At 43.0% G+C, this 23,949-nt stretch overlaps 1 protein-coding gene across 1 annotated transcript in view; it reads left to right on the forward strand.

Moving 5' to 3' along the window:
* The first annotated feature begins 9,609 nt into the window (after nucleotides 1-9,609).
* The window catches only part of DCAF12 (DDB1 and CUL4 associated factor 12), a 29,394-nt gene continuing 15,054 nt past the window's right edge, over nucleotides 9,610-23,949 (forward strand). Inside the window, exons 1-4 of the mRNA XM_075840216.1 lie at nucleotides 9,610-9,835; nucleotides 13,083-13,337; nucleotides 18,356-18,562; nucleotides 19,364-19,424. Coding sequence (XP_075696331.1) covers nucleotides 9,773-9,835; nucleotides 13,083-13,337; nucleotides 18,356-18,562; nucleotides 19,364-19,424 — 586 coding nt within the window. The 5' untranslated portion in view covers nucleotides 9,610-9,772. The remainder of the gene's footprint in view (nucleotides 9,836-13,082; nucleotides 13,338-18,355; nucleotides 18,563-19,363; nucleotides 19,425-23,949) is intronic.

Below are 23,949 nucleotides of genomic sequence, written 5' to 3' on the forward strand. Positions count from 1 at the left end.
TATGCTGCCTACCGATTGGCTGGGAGAGCCGTTTACAAGGCATTATGGGGTAGCCTGATGTCAGGTGATCTTGTGAAATCCTCCATTTTAGATGTAACATGTGGCAGGCGCCAAAATGTAGCCGGGTTCGGTCAAAACGGGTTCGGCCGAACCTGGTGAAGTTCGGATTCGCTGCGTACCGAACTTTTCCCGAAGTTCAGACCGAAAGCGGGTTCGGTTGTCCCGGTTCGCTCATCTCTAATTTTGAACCCCAAAAGGTTTTGCAGAAATTAGTGCACAGTGGATTTACTGCATTCACTGTGTGAGTTAAATAATGGTATATTGTAATAGTTCAGACTTTTACAGATGCAGCGATACCAATTTTGTTTATTTTTTACATTACTTTAGAGAAAAAATGGGAAAAGTTTTTTTTTTTTACTTTTAATATTTGTAATTTTCTTTTCACTACTAATAACTTTATTAAACTTTTTTTTTTTTTTACACCATTTACTACTCCCACTAGGGGACTAAAACCAGCGATCGTTAGATCGCTGGTACAATAAACTGCAATACTAATGGGCCTCATTATGCCCCCGGGCTGCCATGACAACCACCGGCGCCCCCTATCGTGGTGTGAGGGCGCCGATGGGCTGTCAGAGGGGGACGCCCCCTCTCTATAACACCTCAGATGCTGCAGTCGCGAATGACCGCAGCATTTGAGGGGTTAAACGGCCAGGAACAGCACGATCGCTCTTCCCGACCGTTAGTCTGGGCTGTCAGCTGTAAAACACAGCTGACATCCACAGGGTATGGAGGGCGCTCAGTCCGTGAGCGCCATTCATACTTCCCTATGACACTTATCACGTGCATGTACATGATAATGCGTCAAGGGGTTAACATTAGTTCTTCCCAGTCTATATCCTGAATTGCAGCCCTCATCCTGGGGAAATTGTCCTTCTAAAAATTAAGTGTTTTTGCCCTCCCATCCTGTTTGTTTTTTACAGTATAGGTTAAAATTTAATTATATTGAGATCACTGTTAGCAAGGTTTTCACGAACATTGACATTCCCAACAAGCTTCGCTTTATTAGAAATGACCAGATCCAACAGAGCTTCACCTCTAGTCGGGTTTTCCACAAACTGGCCCATAAAATTTTCCTGCAACAGGTTGAGGAAATTTCTCCCCTTTGCAGTTGTAGCCGAACCATGACTCCAATTAATAACCCTGTAATTAAAATCTCCCATTATCACTACCGTACCAGCCTGTGCAGCCCGCTCCATTTGTTTATATATTTGAACTTCTATCTCCTCAGTTATATTGAGGGGTCTATAGATTACACCAAAAGTAAGTTTTTCACTGTTTACCTCCCTTTGTAATTCCACCCACAAGGTTTCAATCTCCTCACTATCTTCACCCACTATTGTCTCTTTCACACTCGCCTTCATATCACTTCTAACATACGGACATACACCACCGCTTTTCCTATTTGTCCTGTCCTTCCGAAACCTGTAGATTTACAGCCCAGTCATGTGAAGAGTCCGGCCATGTTTCAGCAACACCAACTATATCTATATGTTCCTCCAGTACCAAGACTTCTTGCATTTGTCAACATACACTTTAACTTGCCTTTAAATTTTTCCCTTTCAGTATCAGAAATGTGATTATTTGGGCATTTTTATTTTCATTGCTGTTTGGTAAGAAAAGGATCTCCTTAGGCCTCATGCCCACTTCCGTTTTTTCCTTCAGGGTGCTAGCCATTTTTTTGATGGCTAGCACCCTGACCCATTCATTTCAATGGGGCCATGCACACTTCAGTTTTTTGGACGGTCCCGTTGTTCCGTTCCGACAAAAGTAGAGCATGTCCTACTTTGGTCCGAGATCCCGTGACCGTGGGGCCCATACAAGTTAATGGGTCCGTCAAAAAAAACTGAAGGCACACGGAAAGCATCCGTGTGTCGTGCATATGACGGAGCCGTAGCCTAGCAATTGCCGGGCGGGCAGACGTACACGTAGAGATAGATATTGCACAGCACTAATCTGCAGCCCCTTTTCTCTATCCAGCACTGATAGAGACAAGAGGCTGCTGATCACTACTGGATAGAGAAGGGGCAGCCCCTTCTCTTTATCCAGCACTGATCGCCAGCATCTTCTCTCTATCACTGCTGGATAGAGAGAAGAGGCTGGCGATCAGTGCTGGACAGAAAGAAGGGGCAGTCTTTTCGGGCAGAGTTTCCGCAACGGAACGCAGCGATAGAAAGAGAAAGAAGTTTATACGTACCCCGGCCGTTGTCTTGGTGACGCGTGCATCTTTTGACATCCAGTCCGACCTCCCTGGATGACGCGGCAGTCCATGTGACCGCTGCAGCCTGTGATTGGCTGCAGCCGTCACATGGGATGAAACGTTATCCCAGGAGGCCGAACAAGAGGAAGAAGCAGGGAGTTATGGGTAAGTATAAACTTTTTTTTTTCTATCCAGCACTGATCGTAACTCTATAAGCACCATGGACGGTGCCTACCGCTGGACAGTGAGTATCATGCGCGGCGCTCACAATATAGATTTCTAATGTTTCAGGACCCTGTCGCTGTTCATGCTGTGTACCACTACTCACAATGAAACGCTGTGCCCGCACTGATATCGGGTGCATAGTGTGAATGGGAATTAGTTTCCTCTCGGAAATGGAAACACGGAAGTGTACACGGAGTACACACAGGAACCACACTGATACAATCACAGACACACGGATCCGTGAAAACGGTGATGGAAGTGTGCATGAAGCCTTATCCTTTTGTCTAGTCCCCTCCCTACAGTCTGTTTCTCCCCACACCAATATAGTCTGACCCCTCTCTATGGTGGTAATATTGTTCTTCGTATAGTGGTTTTTATTCAGTAACAGTATGGGGGTATTATTTAATCTGGTATAGTGGTATGATTTAATAACTGTACATGTATATAGATAATTGTTTGTGTGAGAGAGGGACATATACTTTGGGTCTTGCAACACTCCTGGACGCGCTATAAATCAGTCATGTAATTCTCTGCACATCACCTTCTGAATTGACTGCATTATTTATATAGTAAGGGTGTTTTCACATCAGCGTCAAGGTTCCATTGATTGCTTCCGTCAGGGGAACCCATGAACGCAAACCAAACGGAAACCATAGCTTCCGTTTGCATTACCATTGATTTCAATGCTAATTTTTTCGTTGCAAATGGTTTCCGTTTGTCTCCGTTCCGTAAGTTTTCAGGTTTTTTGGATGGAATCAATAGCGCAGTTGACTGCTCTATTGTTTCCGCCAAAAAAACAGAAACCTTATCGAACCTTATTGGTGCCGCCCAGGCGGTGAGCTCTTTCGATGAGCCATGGATCCGTCGGAAATTATATGCCTAGTGCAGTCGGAAGGTCTCGCGCCAGAAAGGACACTAAGTCGTCACCCCTGATAGATTCAGGGATTCCGACAAAACTGAAGTTACTCCTGCGGCTTCTGTTTACCAAGTCGTCAATTTTATCTTGGAGCTGGTGTATGATGGCGTCATGATGGGAGAGACCACGTTGTGGACTGAGCGTCCCGATCCAGGAGTCTGGTCATAGTTAGATTTTTGCAAGGCGACGGCTGCCTCTTGTGCATCGGCCAACTATTTTTGGGCGGTTTTGGTTCTTGTTGCTGCGGATGGGCCAGGTGTATCTTGGTTTAGACGTTTCTGTGATTTTTTGACCATGTCTGCCAGGAGTTTCAACACATAGTTATCCATATATAGTAAAGAACAGGGAGGAATCTTCCAGCTCACTCACTGTTTGTCTTGGTCCAGAAAGCGCTCGGATCCTGCGTGGCGGCACACGGCACAGTAGCAGGGAAAACGAAAGAATGATCCAGCGCTTGTTGAAGATGATAAAAAGGAACGGCAGTTCCAAGTTTAATTGAATGTTTAAAAGTACAAGTGCAAGGGGAGTGGTAGCAATAGCCTACGCGTTTCGGATGGTACTTCCGTCCTTACTCATGGCTCATGTCTATTTGCGTTGCAGTCAGTCAAATTTATATCCAAGAAAACCAGGAGGGATCAATTATCCTATACCTGGATTAGGGGAGGACTCATTGAGAGATCACGATGTCCGTCTACATAAGGTAAGTAGAAAAAAGAATGTACGTATATGCTTTGCGCACATCTATCTGACATACAATAGTATGTAGAAATTTTGTTATAATAACTCATGTTATCTTTAGTGATCCTCTATTTGTTTCTCTCTAAAAAATGATTGCATGTTTTGGATAACAACTGCATAGCAAAAGACCTGAATTTACAGCATGTTGCAAATCAAAACAAAGAAAATAGTGCATAGTAATAGTTAAAATGATGTTAAAAACAAGATATACAATACGATACTGGCATAATATTATATACTTTAGCAATCCTTCGAATATAATGCAGTGTACTTTGGTGCAATATTTAATTATGGTTTCTACCGGGAATAGCATTGATATAAAAAAAATACAGATACATCATGATTACAGTACGGGACAGTTGTCCTGCAGCGAGGCAGGGACTCCTAGCAGTGTACATAACTATGATGCTAGGAGGCCGGCTCCCTGCAGTGTGTTCGGTCCGGGACTTCCGGACAAAATACGTTCCGTCCATTACGGACGTAATATGGTCGTGTGAACCCAGCCTTACTGGCAGAATTAATTTCCTACCGAGATTCTTATATCTCTTTAACAATTCTCTGGTGTGGCTTCCATTATCCCTGTACTCCAACATTGACAAGGATCTTAGATCTTTTATTTGGGCAGGGGGTACTACTAGAAACGCCCTGGGCAAACTACAGTTAGGGTATGTTCACACGTCCGTAATGGCTGAAATTACGGGGCTGTTTTCAGGAGAAAACAGCTCCGTAATTTCAGCCGTAATGGAATGTTAAGGCGCTTTTTCGCTGCGTCCATTACGGACGTAATTGGAGCTGCTTTTCCATCGAGTCAATGGAAAACGGCTCCAATTACGTCTGAAGAAGTGACAAGGCACTTCTTTGACGCGGGAGTCTATTTACGGCCGTGTGCACAGAACATCGTAAGACCCATTCTAATGAATGGGCAGATGTTTGCCAACGCTAAAGAGCCACATTTTCGGACGTAATTCGGGGGTTAAAACGCCCGAATTACGTCCGTAAATAGGCCGTGTGAACATACCCTTACCCACTGGGCAGAGTGGACTGGCCCTCCCGAATTTATACCTCTACTTTCTTGCCATTCAACTGGTGTATGTTTGATGGTGGTTTACCCATAGACACTTTAATCCCTGTACTGAGCTGGAAGCTTCCCTTCTCAGTTCCTATAAAGATGTTTGTTTAGTTTTTTTTTTCTATTATATATACTAAAGGGGTTTTTACACTGAGCGATTAACGGGCAGACGAGCGTTCATGGAACGCTTGTTACCGATAATTGCCCTGTGTAAACGTCAAATGCACGTCAATGTGTGCAGTAACTTCGCGCACCTTGACGTGCAGTTACGTCTGACTTTTGACAGTTAACCGCCGCGCGGCACTACACCACAGTGGTGGTTAACTGTGCAGAGTGTCTGCCCTGCAGTCCCTGTTGCCGATCAGCAGCCCATCGCCGCTGATTTTGGCAGTTAACCCCTTAAATGCGGCGTTCGATTGCAATCACCGCATTTAAGGTGTTTAGCGCAGATCGGACGTCCCCACGTGAAATCACGGGGGCTGGTGATGGTACACACGGCAACCGGACGCCAGACAATGACTTCCGGGCTGCCATGTACAGAAGCCTATGAGGACCAGCCTCTGCTGGTCCTCCTAGGCTTCCTGTCAGAGTGACTGTCACGTCACAATGACAGTTAGAATACAGTACACTACATAGGTAGTGTAATGTGTCCTAGCAGCGATCAGAGCTGCAAGTCTCGTAGTCCCCTAGTGGGACAAGTAAAAAAAGTTTTAAAAAAAGAATAAAACAGTTTTAAAAAAAAGTGTAAAAATAAAAGTTATAAGTGACATAAACAAGAAATGCTTTTTTTCCATAAAATAAGTCTTTTATTATAGGAAAAAAATGAACACGTAAAAAAAAAGTACACATATTTGGTATCACCGCGTTTGTAACGACCCCAACTATAATATTATTTTTCCCGCACGGTGAACACCGCAAATAAAATAAAGTCGCATATACTCCAAAATAGTACCAGTACAAACTACAACCTGTCCCGCAAAAAAACAAGCCCTAATGCCTCATGCACACGACTATAATTTTGTCCAGCCGTAAATACGGGCGTATATACTGGTCCCTGGTCACACGTATTCCACCAGTATTTCACACATATTTACGGACCCGTGCCCGTAAATACGGTCCCGTTGGCACCCGTATTCCACCCGTATTTACGGATCCGTAAAAAAAAGGTGGGGGCTGGAAATTAGGTAAAAATCATGACCAAAGTCCTCAAAAGAGTCACATGATCGCAGAAACGCCTTTCTAGGTGCCATTTGTATATTGTGAGAGCGGTGTTAGATTCCTGTGCTGAGATAGTTTGGAATATTGGCGTTTATTTTGCAGCAAAGATGTCAGACTCTCGTGTGGATGATGATCTGCTGTATTGGCTGGTCTCGCGTCGATTTGGACAGCGACCTATGCTGGACGAGGAACCGTTGAGGAAGAAGAGGAGGTATTGGGTTCATCCCATTGTCTCCGAAAGGCCCAGGAAGGGACATTTCCATAGCCTTTACGATGATCTGAGGAAGCACCCGGAAAAGTTTCACAACTTCTGCCGCATGTCCATCTCTAGCTTTGACCGTCTGTTGTCGGACCTCCGTCCTGGAATCACCTTAGAGGACACCAACATGCGACGGTGCATCTCTCCAGAGGAAAGGCTCATCGTCACCTTCAGGTAAAACGTATAATGTCCCCTGTGCCCAAAGTTAGTAGAAAGTTAGTAGAACCGTACATGTCCCCTGTCGCCTTTCCCGTCATATGATGCATAACCGTAGTAGTTGTCCCCTGTGTGAAACTGATGTCCTGTTACCCTGTACCAGCAGTACTAATTTTTGGATGCAATTTCTTGACAGATTCCTGGCAACCGGCAACTCCTTTGCATCCCTGCATTTTGAGTTTTTGCTGGGGTGCTCAACAATTTCTCAGATCGTCCGTCTGACCTGCCAAGTCATCTGGCAGCGTCTGAGAGCGTCGGTGATGCCACAGCCCAAGACAGAAGATTGGCTACGGATTGCTGAGGGCTTCTATCAATCTGCACAGTTTCCCAACTGTGTGGGAGCGCTGAATGGGAAGCACATTCATGTGAAGAAGCCGCCTCACTCTGGGTCCCTATATTACAATTACAAACAGTTTTTCTCAGTGGTGCTGTTGGCCTTGGCTGACAGCAACTACCGGTTTGTAATTGTTGATATAGGGGCCTATGGGAGCTCCTCGGATGCTGGCATCTTCAGGGCTTCCCGAATGGGTGAACGTCTTCTCTCAAACCAGCTTGCCATTCCTGAACCAAGGCAACTACCTGGATGTTCCGGTCCACCAGCGCCATTTGTCATCGTGGCAGATGAAGGTTTTGGCCTATCACGCCATGTGTTGCGGCCATTCCCCCGCCGTGATCTTGATAACTGGAGGCACATTTTTAATTACCGGCTCACCCGTGCGAGACGGTATGTGGAATGTGCCTTCGGGATCCTGAGCAACAAATGGCGTTTATTCCAGAGCCCCCTTCAACTGGATCCCCAGAATATGATACTGGTTATCCAAGCCAGCGTCATTCTGCACAATTTCTGCAGGATCCACGAATCAACACAAGACATTGACCTGGACGCTGTACATGCAAATTCTTGCCTCAATGTGGACAACACCCTACATGGAAGACCTGGAGCAGCAGGAATGTTGACGCGGGAATTCTATGCGGACTATTTTGTGTCCTCTGCTGGGGCGGTCCCTTGGCAGGTAGATGCAATCCATGGCACAAATTAGTTGGATTTGTAAAGTTATCATTTTTTGTTCCGGACTGTTTACTTTAGTTAGTTTATCCTGGTTGGAGTTATTAGTTAGGGACTCGCAAGGCAATGAGGACCCTTGACGTGGGTTGCGAGCTTATGTATTTCTGACGCAATACCATTAACGTTATGTAAGTTAGGGCAGGGTCAGACGTGGCGGAATAGCTGTTGAATTCATTTGCAGCGGAAAAACACCACGTCTGGCCGTGCCCTTAATGGTAAAAGGAATTGTGTGCAGAAATACATACCAATACCTCCTTACAATTATATGTTCACTTTATCAATAAATATAAATGCAAACACAATGACAATGTTATTTTTGATTGTTGGTTAAAAATCAGCCACGTTCACAATTATTAAACAAAAAAATCCTGATCAATATGAAGTGTAATGTGCAAATCGACATACTACCTTCGTTACCATACATGTGAAATGTTTTGTACATAATAACTATAAAAAAAAACACAACACAAAGATTTTTGGTGAAACAAATTTTTAAGTCAAATAAGCAGCAATTGCAAAGCAAAACAACAACATTACAACTATAAAACAAAAAAATACTATAAACAAACAAAAGCTACTTACCTGCAAACGCTGATGCTGCTGCAGAATCAACTGTAGCCTCTGGTGCCGATGTGTTCTCGCTCGTCCGACACGATGCAGGACCTGTGAGTGACGTCACAGCGTGATCTCTCGCGAACACGCTGTGTCTGCACTGCCAGAAGCTGGGCGTTCTGAAGAGAAGTGGATGATACTTCTCGTCAGAACGCCCAGCTAGTAAAAGTAGTAAACACGCCCCGATGTACGCACATAATACACGCCCACTTGTACTTTTGCAAGCCTCATTTGCATAACTACAAAAATGGCCATAACTTGGCCAAAAATGCTCGTTTTTTAAAAATAAAAACGTTACTGTAATCTACATTGCAGCGCCGATCTGCTGCAATAGCAGATAGGGGTTGCAAAATCTGGTGACAGAGCCTCTTTAAGGTTTAACATAGCCTGGTCATTAAGGGGCCTTGCCTGGGGTCCGTATTTGCTTTTAGGGGTCAGGTGTCTGTATTGATTAAGGGTTTGTATTTACTTAGGGGGTCTGGCCTAGGGTCTGTATTTGTTTATGGGGTCTGCTTTTGTTTAGGGGACTGGTCTGGGATCTATATTTGTTTAGGGGTGTTATGAAGGGGATCATATACACTACAGTTCTTGTGATTGAAATTCCTTAGGTTGGGGTATGTCCTAAATATATTTTGAGGGGCATAAGGTAAAAAATAACTTCTTGGGAGTCTTCCTAATGCCGCTTCTCAAAAGTTGGCAAGTTGCCCAGTGCAACCATTGACTTTAATTTATCCGAGCATGACCCTATCTATACCTGTCTGTATATTATATGCCAGGTTTTATTATATAGTCAGTTATATGTATTATATTGTATTATGTGGAGGATTATAACGTTACATATCCTCCAGTAATATCCACGTGATGAGGGAGTATATAAAGCATAGCAAGAAACGTTTTATACTCACCTCAGAACATAGTTTTCCCATAGACGGACACGCCTACCGAGGCGTCTATCATTGCTACCATATCCCCGCCCAAACGCTGTCGATCCCTCCGTTGCCAGGAGACGTAGGCGTGGTCTGCGAGACATGTGATGACGTCGATACGCCGCGCTAGGGGTGAGAGGTCACGTTGTCGTCCGTAGATTTTGCTGGACGTACTCTGTGCTGCTCTCGGTTCCTGCTCCCGTTATATGAGATATCCGGCCACCCGGGTTATCTCCATGCGGGCGCGGGGGCTCTGCGGGCGAGAGCATGACCCGGAGAGCAGTTAGCAGGAAGAGGAGAGCGGCGCCGGGAGCAGGCCCCGGAGAACAGGTAGGTAGGTGGGAGGCCGGGTATGGAAGCGGGTTATCTGAGAAGGAATGGAGGAGAGAGCGAGGAAGGACAGAGCGGTTTGGGTCTGGGATTAGTCAAGCACCAGGGAGATTGGGCAGGACTGACGTTGTGGTGCATGGATTATTATGACGGGGGAGACCGAGGCAGGGGGTGGGTTACAAGTCAGATATTACTGTTGAGGACAACTAGAAGGGGGTTTATAGCTAAATAAAAACAATTGGGAGCTTAAAATATAAAAATAACTTCTATCCAGTATAATTACCTTACTGAAGAATCTCTGTTTGCTGTCAGGGAATGGAATTGTAATTAGTCTTGCATCTGTGTTAATGGGACACAATACAGTTTTGTAGTATCATAACTTATCTTCTGATCCTGAGTTACAGCCTGTATTATACTCCAGAGCTGCATTCACAATTCTGCAGGCTTCAAAGTTAAAATCTCCAAGCCTAGGATAAGTTCACATCAGAGCCTCAGATCTGGTCAAAAATGCTGCACTATTTCCACTGTTAAAACTAAACCCTGACGCCATTTAAGTCAATGGGTTCCCTTGGGCATCCTTGGTGTCCGTGTTGCAATGGCTCTGGCAGTTCCGTGTTTTTTTTTTTGTTCTGATGGGAAAAAAAGGGAATGCAGATGTGAATTCCAGTCACTATATTGTAATCTAAAAAAAGATATAATTTTCCCCTACATTATAGGAGCTCCGCTAAATTGTTAGGACAACAACCAACAGAATTGTGAATGCAGCTCTGGAATAGATTACAGGCTACAACTCCGGATCGGTACAACATTAGTAATGCGTTTGCAAAGTGATTTAGCGTTACATGTAAATTGTCTACATAAAAACTGGTGTCCGGGTGGACATTAGGGGATAGCGTGGAACAGGGGAGGTTGAGGGCTACAAATTTCTTATGATTTTTTTCAGATTATTTTCTATTTGTCACTGGAAGTTCTTGCCGGAACACTAAAAAAAACATAAAAAACCCTGAAGTAGGGCGAAGTCTACAGAAAATACGGTCATATGCATGGGACCTTATGTAATTCCGGATGAAGTTGTGAACCCATTCATTTTTGTTGGTCAAGGACACCATTCCATGTATTTACGGATATGTGTCTGTGCCGTAGAAATGACCCACAAAATATAGAACGTCCTATTCTTGTCCGCAATTGCGTTACGGACTGGCCCATAGAAGTCCTTGGGCGCTTCCACAATTGCAGATGGCTACGGATGTGTAGCTGTCTGATCCGTATTTGCCGACCGTAAAAACCTTTATGGTCGTGAGCATAAGGCCTAAAAGCTGGCAATTGTAGAAGAATTGAGGTGAAGAATGAGATGTTAATATGGGAAGCAAAAATTGAGGAAAAATCCAGGTTGTAATCTATCGATTTTATTAGGATAGATCTTTGGTTATGTATTAGGGAATGGTATGAAACGGAAAAAATCAGAGAGGACTGGTGTTATGGGTTATCATGTATTAGTAAGCAAATGGGGAGATCAGGGTAGGACTGGGGGTTTTGGGGTAGAACAAAGTGGTTAGACGAAGGAAGGCTAGGAATTAAATGTCAGGAATTACAGGTCTGGGTGGGGTATTATGGAAGGGCTGGGTTTAAGTCAGATTTATATTTTAAAAAAAGAGAAGATTGGTGAAGAGCTGCCGTTAAATCAGGGTTATAGAATAGGGTGTTTGGTGAAATGTTGGGGTTACAAGTTAGGGATTAATATACAGAGAGATCAGGGGAAATCTTATTTTACATGTGAGTGATAGGGAAGGAGGGGATGAGATCAGGGAAGGAGTTCTTTTTATTCAGCACATGAGGTTTTAACTATTCGATTGGTCGTCTGACTGTGCCAACATTCAGACCATGCCTATGCAGCATCACATCCGGCAAGGAGAAGAGGATAAAAACGCCCCTTTTTATAACTGGTAACTGGCCGGCTGTGCCACAAACTTTTAGATTAGGGGAAAAAAACGAATGCAATTGTGAACAGAACCTTATACTTCTCACAGCAAACAATTTACAACAATTGTGTCCAGTCCAGGGTTCCAGGCTAATAAAAAAAAAAAAAAAAAAAAAAATCGCTTGGGTGCTTTTCGCTCCGAAGTCTAAAAATGTAGAATTTAAATCCATAGTATTACATGTAAAATAAAGACTGTGGACTGAGGAGGCGGCGGCTAGACCGTGCACTGATTGGCTGACCAAAGTATTTACAAAAAACGTTGTATGTGTTGGGCGACCTGCAGCCGGCACTAGAACTTCTCACAACTGAGGGTGTTATTAGGTCTGTACAGATTTCACCCTCTCGATGTGTAAAGGGGCTGAGGGGGGGGGGGGGTAAAAAATCACGTCAATCTGCATCTTTGTTCATGTTTTTTGCCAAATTGTGCCAAAATGCTGCAGTTTTGCAAAAGCCATGATCTGGCTGCAATGTGTGAATAAACCCTAAATATGAATATTCCCATTGGCAGACCGCAAGAGAAACGTGAAAATGTTGAGGAATTAAAGCGCAGTATATTAGACATTTCCAGAATTTGTCATTCTACTTTACATAAGACTAGACAACCCATTCCAAATCCTGGTTGCTATATTTGATAAAATTGGGGTAAGGCTGTTAACCTCATGGAGTCAAAGCAATGGTGCTCAGATCGTGCTCCATGTTTATCAGGGTTTTGTGCCGCTACACCCTAAAATACAGACTCAATGAAGATCCTCTATTTGGGATTTCCCTACTGTCATCCAGGGAGGGAGTACATGCCATGACTCCAGGGGGTACTCCCATTATACTCCTGCTGTTCTTTAATAGATGCAACACATCTTGGGGGGTACTTTGATGGAGTTAATTTGAGTAAGGGGGTACTTGACTTCGGAACGTGTAGAAACACTGTTCTAGAAGACTTATCCCTACTACATTTTATGGTCGCCTGTACGTTTCATATAATGCTACATATCTCCTGCTGCAAGGAAAATATCCATTCGCTGGCAGCTTCCACTGGTTAGAACCGCTGATCTCTGTACGTTTTCAGTAGCCAGACCTGTGACAATTGGCTGGTCAACAGGGGAGCTACGTATTTTAATTATTTTTTTAAAAAGGGGGGTTGTGCTAACAGAATAATTCCTTCAAGATCTGGGCATCCTCTTGCTCACAGGTAATGGGCAGCACGGATGCCACTCTGCAGCGTGAGGACCCTGCAAACCACTTCAAGTATCTCAACTTCTTGCCGTTTTGCAGGCTGATTGGGATCATGTCGCTCAGAAGCGGAGGAGGCTTCCTCCAGAAAAGAAGTCCATGGTGTTTTATCTGAAGACAAGGGAGCTGAAGGCACAGGATGACCCCAGTTACCATCACCTGTTACGTGGCTGTGCCGCTCAAGCACTGCCTGGCATCCTGAGAGAGAGGGAGTTCCAACTGGGAGCCCTCAATAAAGTGTTTGCTTCGCAATGGCTGAACCATCGTCAAGTCGTCTGTGGGACCAAATGCAATACCGTAAGATACTTTAATTTCATTTTGCCTGTTATTGATCAGAAACGTCTATTATAGTATATTTATTTACAGGGGACTGGAGAATGATGAGCTTGTTTCGCTTATGTTCCCCTTTATCATGTAGAGAATTTTAAGGGTTTGCGGTAAAATGGGCTGATGTTTGCAGAATGGCGATACTTTTTACAATCTTTCTAGTATATAGTTTGAATATTGGCAGATAAAGCGCATGATCCCTAAAAAATACCTTGTTGGTCTCCGAATCCGAGGTGTTGCATAAAGCTATTAGGGCCTCAATGCCAGGTGGTTAAGTTATTACTGTGTTTGTATATAGTTATTGCTGTCGTGTCTTTTTGGGGGGGTCTTGTCTTTGCTAAATTAATCTCTATTTATTTTTTTGGTCGTCTTTCGGTCAAATTCTGTGCTGTCTAATTTCTTAATATATCTTTACAGATTTTAATTCTCTCTTTTTTTCTTATACACAGCTACAAATTCCCTGCATAGCCAATAAAAGCATAGTTTTAAAAGATAAGGCACCATGCAAACGACCATAGTTTTTACCCGTTATTACGGATAATCTGCAGACCCATTCATTTCTATGGGCAACAGACACCTTTCCGTATATCCGTAATGGCGCCTGAGCGATCATGTGACCTTTTCAAGGTGTTGGGACATGTTTGTGACATCATTTGTAGCCTCCCTTTTTTTTTTTTTTTTTTTTTTCCGCTAATACAGATGACTACAGATGCACTACCGAGTGTAATTGCCGACAGCATGCTAGATATGCGAATGACTGCGGATCAGTATTTGCGGACAGTAAAAAAAACATTACGGTCATGTGCATGAGGCCTCACGTGCTGGCTACCTGCAGCCACCACTAGAGGGAGCACACTGAATACTGTTAAGTTTTATGTCTAAAACTCCCTCTGGTGGTAGCAGGCTACCACCTATGTCTTTGCAGGGGATTTGGAGCTCCAACCGATTTATCCGTGCAGAATATTGAGGCGATTTTGGATAAATAAAAAAAAATGGTATTCAAGGATGAAATTCACTTTAAATAGGCACTGATGTTTGAGCAAACTTTGCACAAATCAATAGTATAAGAAAATATAAGAAACTTTGTAATATATATTATTCCAGGAACATGCTGCTTTCTCCACTTATCTGGCTCCTTTCCTCCTAACTCTTCACTCTGAATTTACTGCTAAATCAGTGTCGACGAGACGGATTACAATGCGTTCGGAAAGTCTTCAGAGCCTTTAAATTTTTCCACATTTTGTTATGTTGAGGCCTTCTGCTATAATAAAAATAAATCCAGTTTCTCCTCATCATTCTGCACTCAATATCCCATAATGACAAAATGAAAACAGAATGTTCTTAACCCGTGAGTGACCAACAATACGCCTTTTCACATGAGTCACTAAGGGGCCTTAGGCTAGGCTGACGCCTTTTCACGTTCGCCTAGTCCAAGTCCTGCACGGGTCTCCCGTGCAGGCTGGAGCCGGGGCTCTGCTGTCTGATGACAGCTGAGCTCCTGCTCCAATGCCCGCGATCGAAGTTTACTTCGATTTCGGCCATTTAACCCGTTAAATGCCGCCGTCCATAGCGACCGCGGCATTTAACTTTGTTTACAGGGGGAGTGAGCTCCCTCTGTCACCCATCGGCGGCCCGCGAATGTAATCGCGGGTCTCCGATGGGGTGTCATGGCAGCCGTGGGCTTGATAAAAGCCCCCAGGTCTGCTCTGGACATATGCCTGTTAGGACGCGCCGGAGGCACGTCCTAACAGATTGCCTGTCAGATTTACACTGACAGGCAATAATGCTCTGGTATACGAAGTATACCAGAGCATTATAGCAGAGATCTGAAGATCGCACAGTAAAGTCCCCTAGTGGGACTAGTGAAATAAATAATAAATGTGAAATAAAGATTAATAATAAAAATTACAGTAAAAAAATAAATCCCCTTTTTTCCATAAAAAGTGGTTTTATTTAGTAAGTGTAAAAAAATAAATAAAAGTACACCTATATGGTATCGCCGCGACCGTAATGACTCCATTAATAAAGTTAATGTGTAATTTAAACCGCAAGGTGAACACCGTAAAAAAAAAAACACGGCGAATTTGCTATTTTTTTCCATTGCCCCCCAAAAAAGTCATAATAAAAAGGAATCAATAAGTCCCATGCACCCCAAAACAGTACCAATCAAAACTACGTCTCGTCCCGCAGAAAACAAGCCCAAAAAATCACTACATTGATGGAAAAATAAAAAAGTTACAGCTCTTGGAAAGCGACGATGCAAAAACAATTTTAGTTCAAGTGTTTTTATTGTGCAAAAGTCGTAAAACACAAAAAACCTCTACATATGTGGTATTACCGTAATCGTACCGACCCATAGAATAAAGGTAACATGTTATTTACGCTGCACAGTGAATGGCGTCAATTTAAAAACGCATAGAACAGTGGCGGTATTTCAGGTTTTTTTTATAATCCCCCCCCCCCCCCCCCCAAAAATTAATAAAAGTTAATAAAAAAATTATATGTACCCAAAAATGGTGCTATTAAAAAGTACAACTTATCCCGCAAAAAACAAGTCCTCATACAGCTATGTAGACGAAAAAATAAAAAAGTTATAGCTCTTTGAATGTGACTATAGAAAAACGAATAAAATAGCTTGGTCATTAGGGCCCAAAAATGGGCTCGTCACTAAGGGGTTAATCTTTGCTAATTTATTGAAAAGGAAAAACTAAACTATTGCATTGACATAAGTATTCAGACCCTTTACTTAGTTGAAGCACCTTTGGCAGTGATAACAGCCTCCGGTCTTCTTGGGTATGATGCCACAAGACTTGCACACCTGGATTTGGGGATTTTCTGCCATTCTCTGCAGATCCTCTCGAGCGCTTGTCATGTTGGATGGAGACCGGCGGTGGACAGACCTTCCCAGATCTCTCCAGAGATGTTCCATTGGGTTCAAGTCAGGGCTCGTTCTGTGCCACTCAAGGACATTCACAGAGTTGTAACTAAGCCCCCCCCCCCCCCCCCTGTGTTGTCTTGGCTGTGTGTTTAGGGTCATTGTCTTGCCTGAAGATGAACCTTCGGCCCAGTCTGTGGTACAGAGCACTCTGGATCAGGTTTTCATTAAGAATATCTCTGCACTTTGCTTCATTCATCTTTCCCTCAACCCTGACCAAAAACACCCCACAGCATAATGCTGCCACCACCACTCTTTACTGTAGGGATGGTATTTGGCAGGTGATGAGAAGTGCCTCGTTTCCTCCAGACATGACGCTTCGAATTTAGGCCAAAAATCTTGGTTTGACAAGACGACAGAATCTCTCTTCTCACAGTCTGAGAGTCCTTTTGGGGTGTTTTTTTTTTTTTTTGTTTTTTTTTTGGTTTTTTTTTTGCGCAAACTCCTGGTGGGCTTTCATGTGTCCTTTTTACTGAGCAGAGGCTTCTTTCTGACCACTCTGCCATAAAGCCCAGATTGTTGGGGTGCTGCAGTGATGCTTGACCTTCTTGAAGTTTCTCCCATCTGCACACAGGATCTTTGGAGCTCAGCCATAGTGACCATTGGGTTCCTGGTCACCTCTTAAAAAAGCCCTTCTCCCCCAATTACTTAGTTTGGTGGGGTGGCCAGCTCTAGGAAGAGTCCTGTTATTCCAAACTTCTTGCATTTAAGAATTATGGAGGCCACTGTGCTCTTGATAACTTTCAGTGCAGCAGTTTTGTTTTTTTTTGTAACCTTCTCCAGATCTGTACCTCCACACAATCCTGTCTCTGAGCTCTACAGGCAGTTCTCTCTTCCTCATGGTTTGGTTTTTCTCTGATATGCATTGTCAGCTGTGAGACCTTATATGGACATGGGTGTGTCTTTCCAAATCATGTCCAATCAAATGAATTTACCACAGCTAGCCTCCAATAAAGGTGTAGAAACATTTCAAAGATGATCTAGAGAAAGGTGAGGCCCTCAGATAAATTTCAAGTGTCAGAGTAAAGGGCCTGAATACTTATCTCCATGCGAAATTTGAGGTTTTCATTTTTAATAAATTTGCAAAAATTTCTAAAATTCAGTTTTCACTATGTCATTAATGGGTTATTGAGTGCAGAATGGTGGGGGGGAAACGTGATTTTTATTTTTATTTTCTTTAATTTTAGCACAAGGCCTCAACAAAACAAAATGTGAAAACCTCAAAAGGGTCTGAAGACTTTCCAAATGCACTGTATAAGCTTAGTGGGATCAGGTTTCAGCTGCCCATAGAAGTCTATGGAGCGGGGAGGGGGAACGGGGGTTAAGTGAGAGGCATAGAGACACACAGACGTTGCAGCTACTCATAGTAAGGCTACATTCACACGACCGTTCGTTTTTGTCAGTGTGCTATCGGTTTCTTTTTTTAACGGATAGCCCACTGACCCATTAAGTTCTATGACCCCGTGCACATTAGTGTTTTTCATGGATCCATGTGAGGCCGTTGGAACGGTCTCGCCCACTCAATTCTTTGGCGACGTGAAAGCCACGGGCGGCACAGCCGTGTTTTGCAGGTCCATTGTTTACGGGCCACAAATGAAAAAGGTTGTGTGCATGCAGCCTAAGATTTATATATTGCCCCAGGGCTGCATTTTCAGCTACACTGCTCATTACTGCTGTATAATCTCCACGCTGTTGCTATTCGGTAGAGATGGGACAGATGGATTCTCATCTTCTATATGTGCAGTTAATAGAAGACCTGATAGCAGTTAGGCTCCATCCACAACCTGGGGGGAAACCAAAATTAGAGAGAGACCCTGCAGAGGGGAAAACTGCTAAATAATGCAGAATACAAGTCATGGCCAGAAATAGTGTAATTCCTCATGTACACACAGGATGGCTTGTTCTCAAATGTTACCTAAAACGACGCATACCCTCTAAGATTGTCTAATGCAGTAGTTGTACCTGCAATATCACGGATAACCCATCATATCACAATTAATTATATCAATTGACATCTTTCTTTTGTCATTTTTTTTTTTCTTTTTTTGTTTAGTTATTTGTGGTGGATATACAGACAGGACAGATTACAAAGATCCCGATCTTGAAAGACCGTGAACCGGTTAATACAACTCCTCAAAGCTGTGGAATCCATGCCATAGAGATCAACCCTTCCCGAACATTGCTGGCTACCGGAGGAGATAACCCCAACAGCCTGGCAGTGTACCGGCTGCCGACCCTGGATCCTATCTGTGTGGGAGATGTGAGCTTTACTTTTTTCTTTGACGGTAGATAAAAATAAACATGTAGCTATTTTTTTCTCTCCTGATTAATTTCGTAATATATCTTTTGTAGTGGTTGGAGCTACATTTTTCTGATACAGAGCTCCAGATCCTCTACATTGAGCTAGAATTAAATGGTAACATTCTGGCTTCCTGCAGCCACCACTAGAGGGATCTTACTGTATACGGTTTTATACGTTGACCCCAATAACTAAACATTAGGCAAAAATGTTGGTTCCTGCCCTCACAAACACAGCATAACTCAGAGTACGTACTTACTGGTGTGTTGCATGTGGGTATATTGCTTCACGTGAAATATTTAACTGCATGTATGAATTCATGAGCATGGTTTTATCTAACAATTCAGGTTCTAGCAATTCATTTTATAATGGTGTGAACATTGCTAACTGTCTGTGACCTCCCTCTACACTAATCTCCTGAAATACTCTGTTCTGCTGAGATCCGTGCTGCTTCCACTATAATTTTGTCTGTCCTTCTCCTTCCCTCTCTTCCTCTCTCACACATAATGCTGCCCTTGTCACATGCAGGTCTGTCCTCAATAACCTGTCTTATACATTTACTCAAATACTCTGTGCTGCTGAGATAAGAATGATTACCCCAATATTTCCTAATCCTAGTGATGTGATGCAATTATACATATTGCAGCAGATTTACACCGTTGTCTGGATTTCTCAGTTGTTACTGTGATCAGATCCCACTTTGTCAGAAGCATCTATACATCCTGCCTATATTGCCCTAACTATATTTTATTTTATTTAAAGGAGGGTCACAATGACTGGATCTTTTCAATTGCATGGATTAGTGACACCTTGGTTGTGTCAGGTGAGTTCTATATTAAGGAAAAGCATTTCTACCCAAGTTCTCAGCAATGTATTGTTCAACTGATATATTAGAAACATTATCTAGTTCATATCCGATCATGTACATCTTCTGATAATCTTCTAAATGTTTTTTCAATCCCATGAAAATTGTCTGCATTAACAGTCTTGCAGGCTTCAGAGCCGAAATCTTCCAGCATTCCCGGTCTGTTCAGTGTAAAAGGGGGTGGGGTAATAACGGCATTCACCTTCTCGTGTCACCCACTATTACTACCTCCTTTATAATCAGCGTCACTAGGGTTAAGCTTAGTTCCCTACCTTTCCTTTACACGAACGTCGCTCTAATTGCTTTTGCTGCTACTTAATGGAATAAGACCATATAGTAAAAGGTAATATTTATTAACATACAGTAATCACTCTCATATATAAAATACACCAAACACAGTAACTAATCACAGTACAGTATAAGCACGGTATTACAATTCTAATCTATACCACTACCCACTTACCTAAACATACAAACAAGTTACGTTACAATACAATACGCATAAGTTACTTGTAATTCTCATACGCCCACTATCTCTGTCCCGCTCCCTCCTAATATCTGTCCCTGTATTCTAAGGGTTAATCAGGTAAAGGATTAACAATGGGAAGGGTTAAATGTTTCAAGGGTTAACAAGGGATACAACGGGATGAGCAAGTAAGCAAGGGTTAACTCAGGGACAGCAAGGGTTTAGCTCAGGGACAGCAAGGGCACCAAGGGTTAACAGGGACAGAGAGGGAGAGTTTAAAGAGGCTCTGTCACCAGATTCTCAAATCCCTATCTCCTATTGCATGTGATCGGCACTGCAATGTAGAGAACAGTAACATGTGTTGTTTTTTTTTTTAAAAACGTTCATTTTTGGCCAAGTTATGAGCTATTTTTTATATATATATATATATATATATATGCAAATGAGCTTTGAAATGGACAACTGGGCGTGTTTTTTTTCGTATGTCCAACTGGGCGTGTTTACTTGTTTTACTAGCTGGGCGTTGTGAATAGAAGTGTATGATGCTGACAAATCAGCATCATACACTTCTCATCGTTCCCACCCAGCTTCTGGCAGTGCACAGACACATAAATCGTGTGGGTCCCAGCGGTCAGTCACTCACCAATCTGATATTTATCGCCTATTCTGTGGATAGGTGATGAATAATAATCGGAAAATCCCTTTAACCGCTTAACGAACTTTTTACGTTGGCCGTTTGGGGTAGTTCTTGTGAAGCGCCGCCTTTTCATATCGGCACTTCAGAAGAACTTTTCCTGCATTGTGCTGGGAGCTCCTGAAGTCTGGGTTGTTACTCACAGCCTCGGGCTTCAGGGCAACGATCGGAGACCACTAGCAGTAGTCTCCGATCATATTTAACCCCTTAACGCTATGTGACGTAATAGTCGGTCACAGGAGTTGTCCTGTTAACGCAAACTGACGGACTATTTCGTCACCGCATTAACAGGGTACTGTGTCGGCAGCCGCGTCTGCAGACCGTTTTAAAGCAGTGACTGCTTAACGCTATCACTGCTTCAAGGCCAGGACCGGAGCTAGCCTCTGATCTGGCCGATCAACCCCTTAGATGCAGCCCTCAAAACCGAGCGCTGCATCTATGGTGTTTACAAGCAGATCAGAACCCTGCAATGAAATTGCGGGATTCCGATGACTGCTCCGGAAGCCTAACAATGGCCTCCTGTCTGCCTAGAACGGAAGCCTGCTAGGTCCCGCCCAGAGGCAGGGCTTAAAAGGCGTCCGGCCGCAGTTTCAAGATGGTGCAAGCTCAGAAGCTGAGCCTGCGACATCAGCCACTGGTGTCAGCTGTTTGTTACAGCTGACACTGTGCTGTAACTGCAGGGAATGAAGCTAGCTCCGACCCCTGCCATTAACCCCTCAGATGCCACGATCGCGGCATCTTAGTGGTTTGTAGCGATCGGCATCGACACGATATCGTGACTATGCCGATCGCTGCTATGGCAACCGGAGGCCTAATAATGGCCTCCTGGTCTGCCACATATGATAGCCTATTAGGCCCCGCCCACAGACGGAACCTAATGGGCTTGCTGTCAGTGAATTACTGACCGCTCTAATGCATTGCACTACGTGGGTAGTGCAATGCATTCGAGTAAAGATGAGGTGCAGGATATCAAGTCCTAGTGGGACAAAAAAAAAAGTTGAATAAAAGTTTCGTTAATAAAAACAAACGGAAGATGAAGATGGAAGAAAAATGAAAACGTTTAAAAAAAAAAAAAGTACACATAGTTTGTATTGCCGCATCCGTAACGACCCAAACTATAATATTATTTTTCCCGCACCGAAAAAAAAAACAATGCCAGAATCGCTATTTTTTTATTTTTTTTTAACACCACCCCTCACAAAACATGGAATAAAAAGTGATCATAAAGTCGCATGTACCCCAAAATAGTACCAATAAAAACTACAACCCGTCCCACAAAAAACAAGCCCTTACACCGCTTTTTTTTACTGAAAAATAAAAAAAGTTCTGGCTCTCAGAATATAGCGACACAGAATGTGCAGTGTGTCCAAAAGCGGATAAGATCGGGCACCATTTATCAGTGCGACACCGGCCACATATCTCTGAATTTATTTATTTACCGCATTATTATACCCTCTTATTATGCCCTGATGTACTCTGCCCAGATTACAAATGACCCCACATTATAAACTGAACTACCAGCAAAACCCCAATCAGAACTACCACTAGGCAAAATCTGTGCTCCAAAAGCTAAATGGCACTCCCTCCCTTCTGAGCCCAACAGTGTGCCCAAACAGCCGTTTATGTCCACATATATGGCATCGCATCTTATTGGAAAAAAATGGCATTTCACAGCCCAATTCAAATACGTGCTGTGTAAAAACTGTGGGGTCAAAATGGTCACAACAACCATAAATGAATTCCTTGAGGGGTGTAGTTTCCAAAATGGGGGATTCCTACTGTTTTGGCACCTCAACACCTCTCCAAACCTGGCATGCTGCCTAAAATATATTCTAATAAAAAAGAGGCCCAAAATGCACTAGGTGCTTTTTTGCTTCTGGGGCTTTGTTTTAGTTCACGAGCACAGTAGGGCCACATGTGGGACATTTCTAAAAACTGCAGAATCTGGACAATACATATTTAGTAGTGTTTCTCTGGTAAAACCTTCTGTGTTACAGAAAAAAATTGAATAAAATTGAAATTCAGCAAGAAAAATTAAATTTGCAAATTTCACCTCCACTTTGCTTTAATTCCTGTGAAATGCCTGAAGGGTTAAAAAAACAAAAACCTTTCTGAATGCTGTTTTGAATACTTTGAGGGGTCTAGTTTATAAAATGGGGTATTTTATGGGGTTTCTAATACATAGGCCCCTCAAAGCCACGTGAGAACTGAACAGGTACCTTAAAAAAAGAGGCTTTTGAAATTTTCTTAAAAATATGAAAAATTGCGGTTTATGTTCTAAGCCTTGTAATGTCAAAGAAAAATAGAAGAATATTCAAAAAACGATGCCAATCTAGACATATGGGAAATGTAAACTAGTAACTATTTTGGGTGGTATTTCCATCTGTTTTACAAGCAGATGCAATTTTTTTTCAAAATTTTGCGATTTTTCACAAACACTGAATATATCGACCAAATTTGACCTCTAACATAAAGCCCAATGTCTCACGAGAAAAAAATCTCCGAATCGCTTGGATAGGTTTAAGCATTCCGAAGTTATTACCACAAAGTGAAATATGTCAGATTTGAAAAATGGGCTCTGAGCCTTAAAGGGAATGTTGCTAGAAATTGGTTTTTTTTTCAGTTAAACAGGAAGTATATGTGATTAAACATTGTTTTAATTTTTTCACAAGTCAGGAAATATTATAAATTAGATTATAATTTATAACATTTCCATGTGCTGGTCACTAGAGGGAGCAATTCCCAAAATTGCAGCATTGCAATGTAGTAAAGCAACCTCATTGCTTTATGCTGCAAATTTGGTGTAGACACTCTCTCTAGTGTCCTCACACAATCCCCCCTCCCTTATCCTGGCTAGTGCTAGGAGAAGGAGGTGGTTGAATCTTCTAATCCTCCTATACTGTTCATTCGCTCAGAAAATGGCGGCACACAGTGTAGGAGGATTAGATACAGTGCTAATCAGACAGTATAACACGAACAGAATACACACATCACATACACGAACATAACTTACCTGTTCCTGCCACCGCTGCTGCTTCCGCTCCTACTCCTCGCTTCTTCGCTGCCTTGAACATATGGCCGGAAGCCGTGACCGGAAGTCGTCATCTTACTGTCCGGCCGCGGCTTCCTGTCCACATAAAAATGGCGCCGGATTTCGCTCTGCCGAAGACCTTCCTTTTGGTAGTACGCTATACGCTATAGTGAATGGAACAGCTCCCGTTCGCATTCTCTATGGGGAGGTATGTGCCGTATTCCATCTCTGTATGTGTCGTTCATCGTGAATTAAGATGCAAAAAAGAATGGCGAAATTTGGGGGTTTTTTT

This window comes from Rhinoderma darwinii, chromosome 1 (genome assembly GCF_050947455.1).
Source record: "Rhinoderma darwinii isolate aRhiDar2 chromosome 1, aRhiDar2.hap1, whole genome shotgun sequence".
NCBI classification, from domain to species: domain Eukaryota; kingdom Metazoa; phylum Chordata; class Amphibia; order Anura; family Rhinodermatidae; genus Rhinoderma; species Rhinoderma darwinii.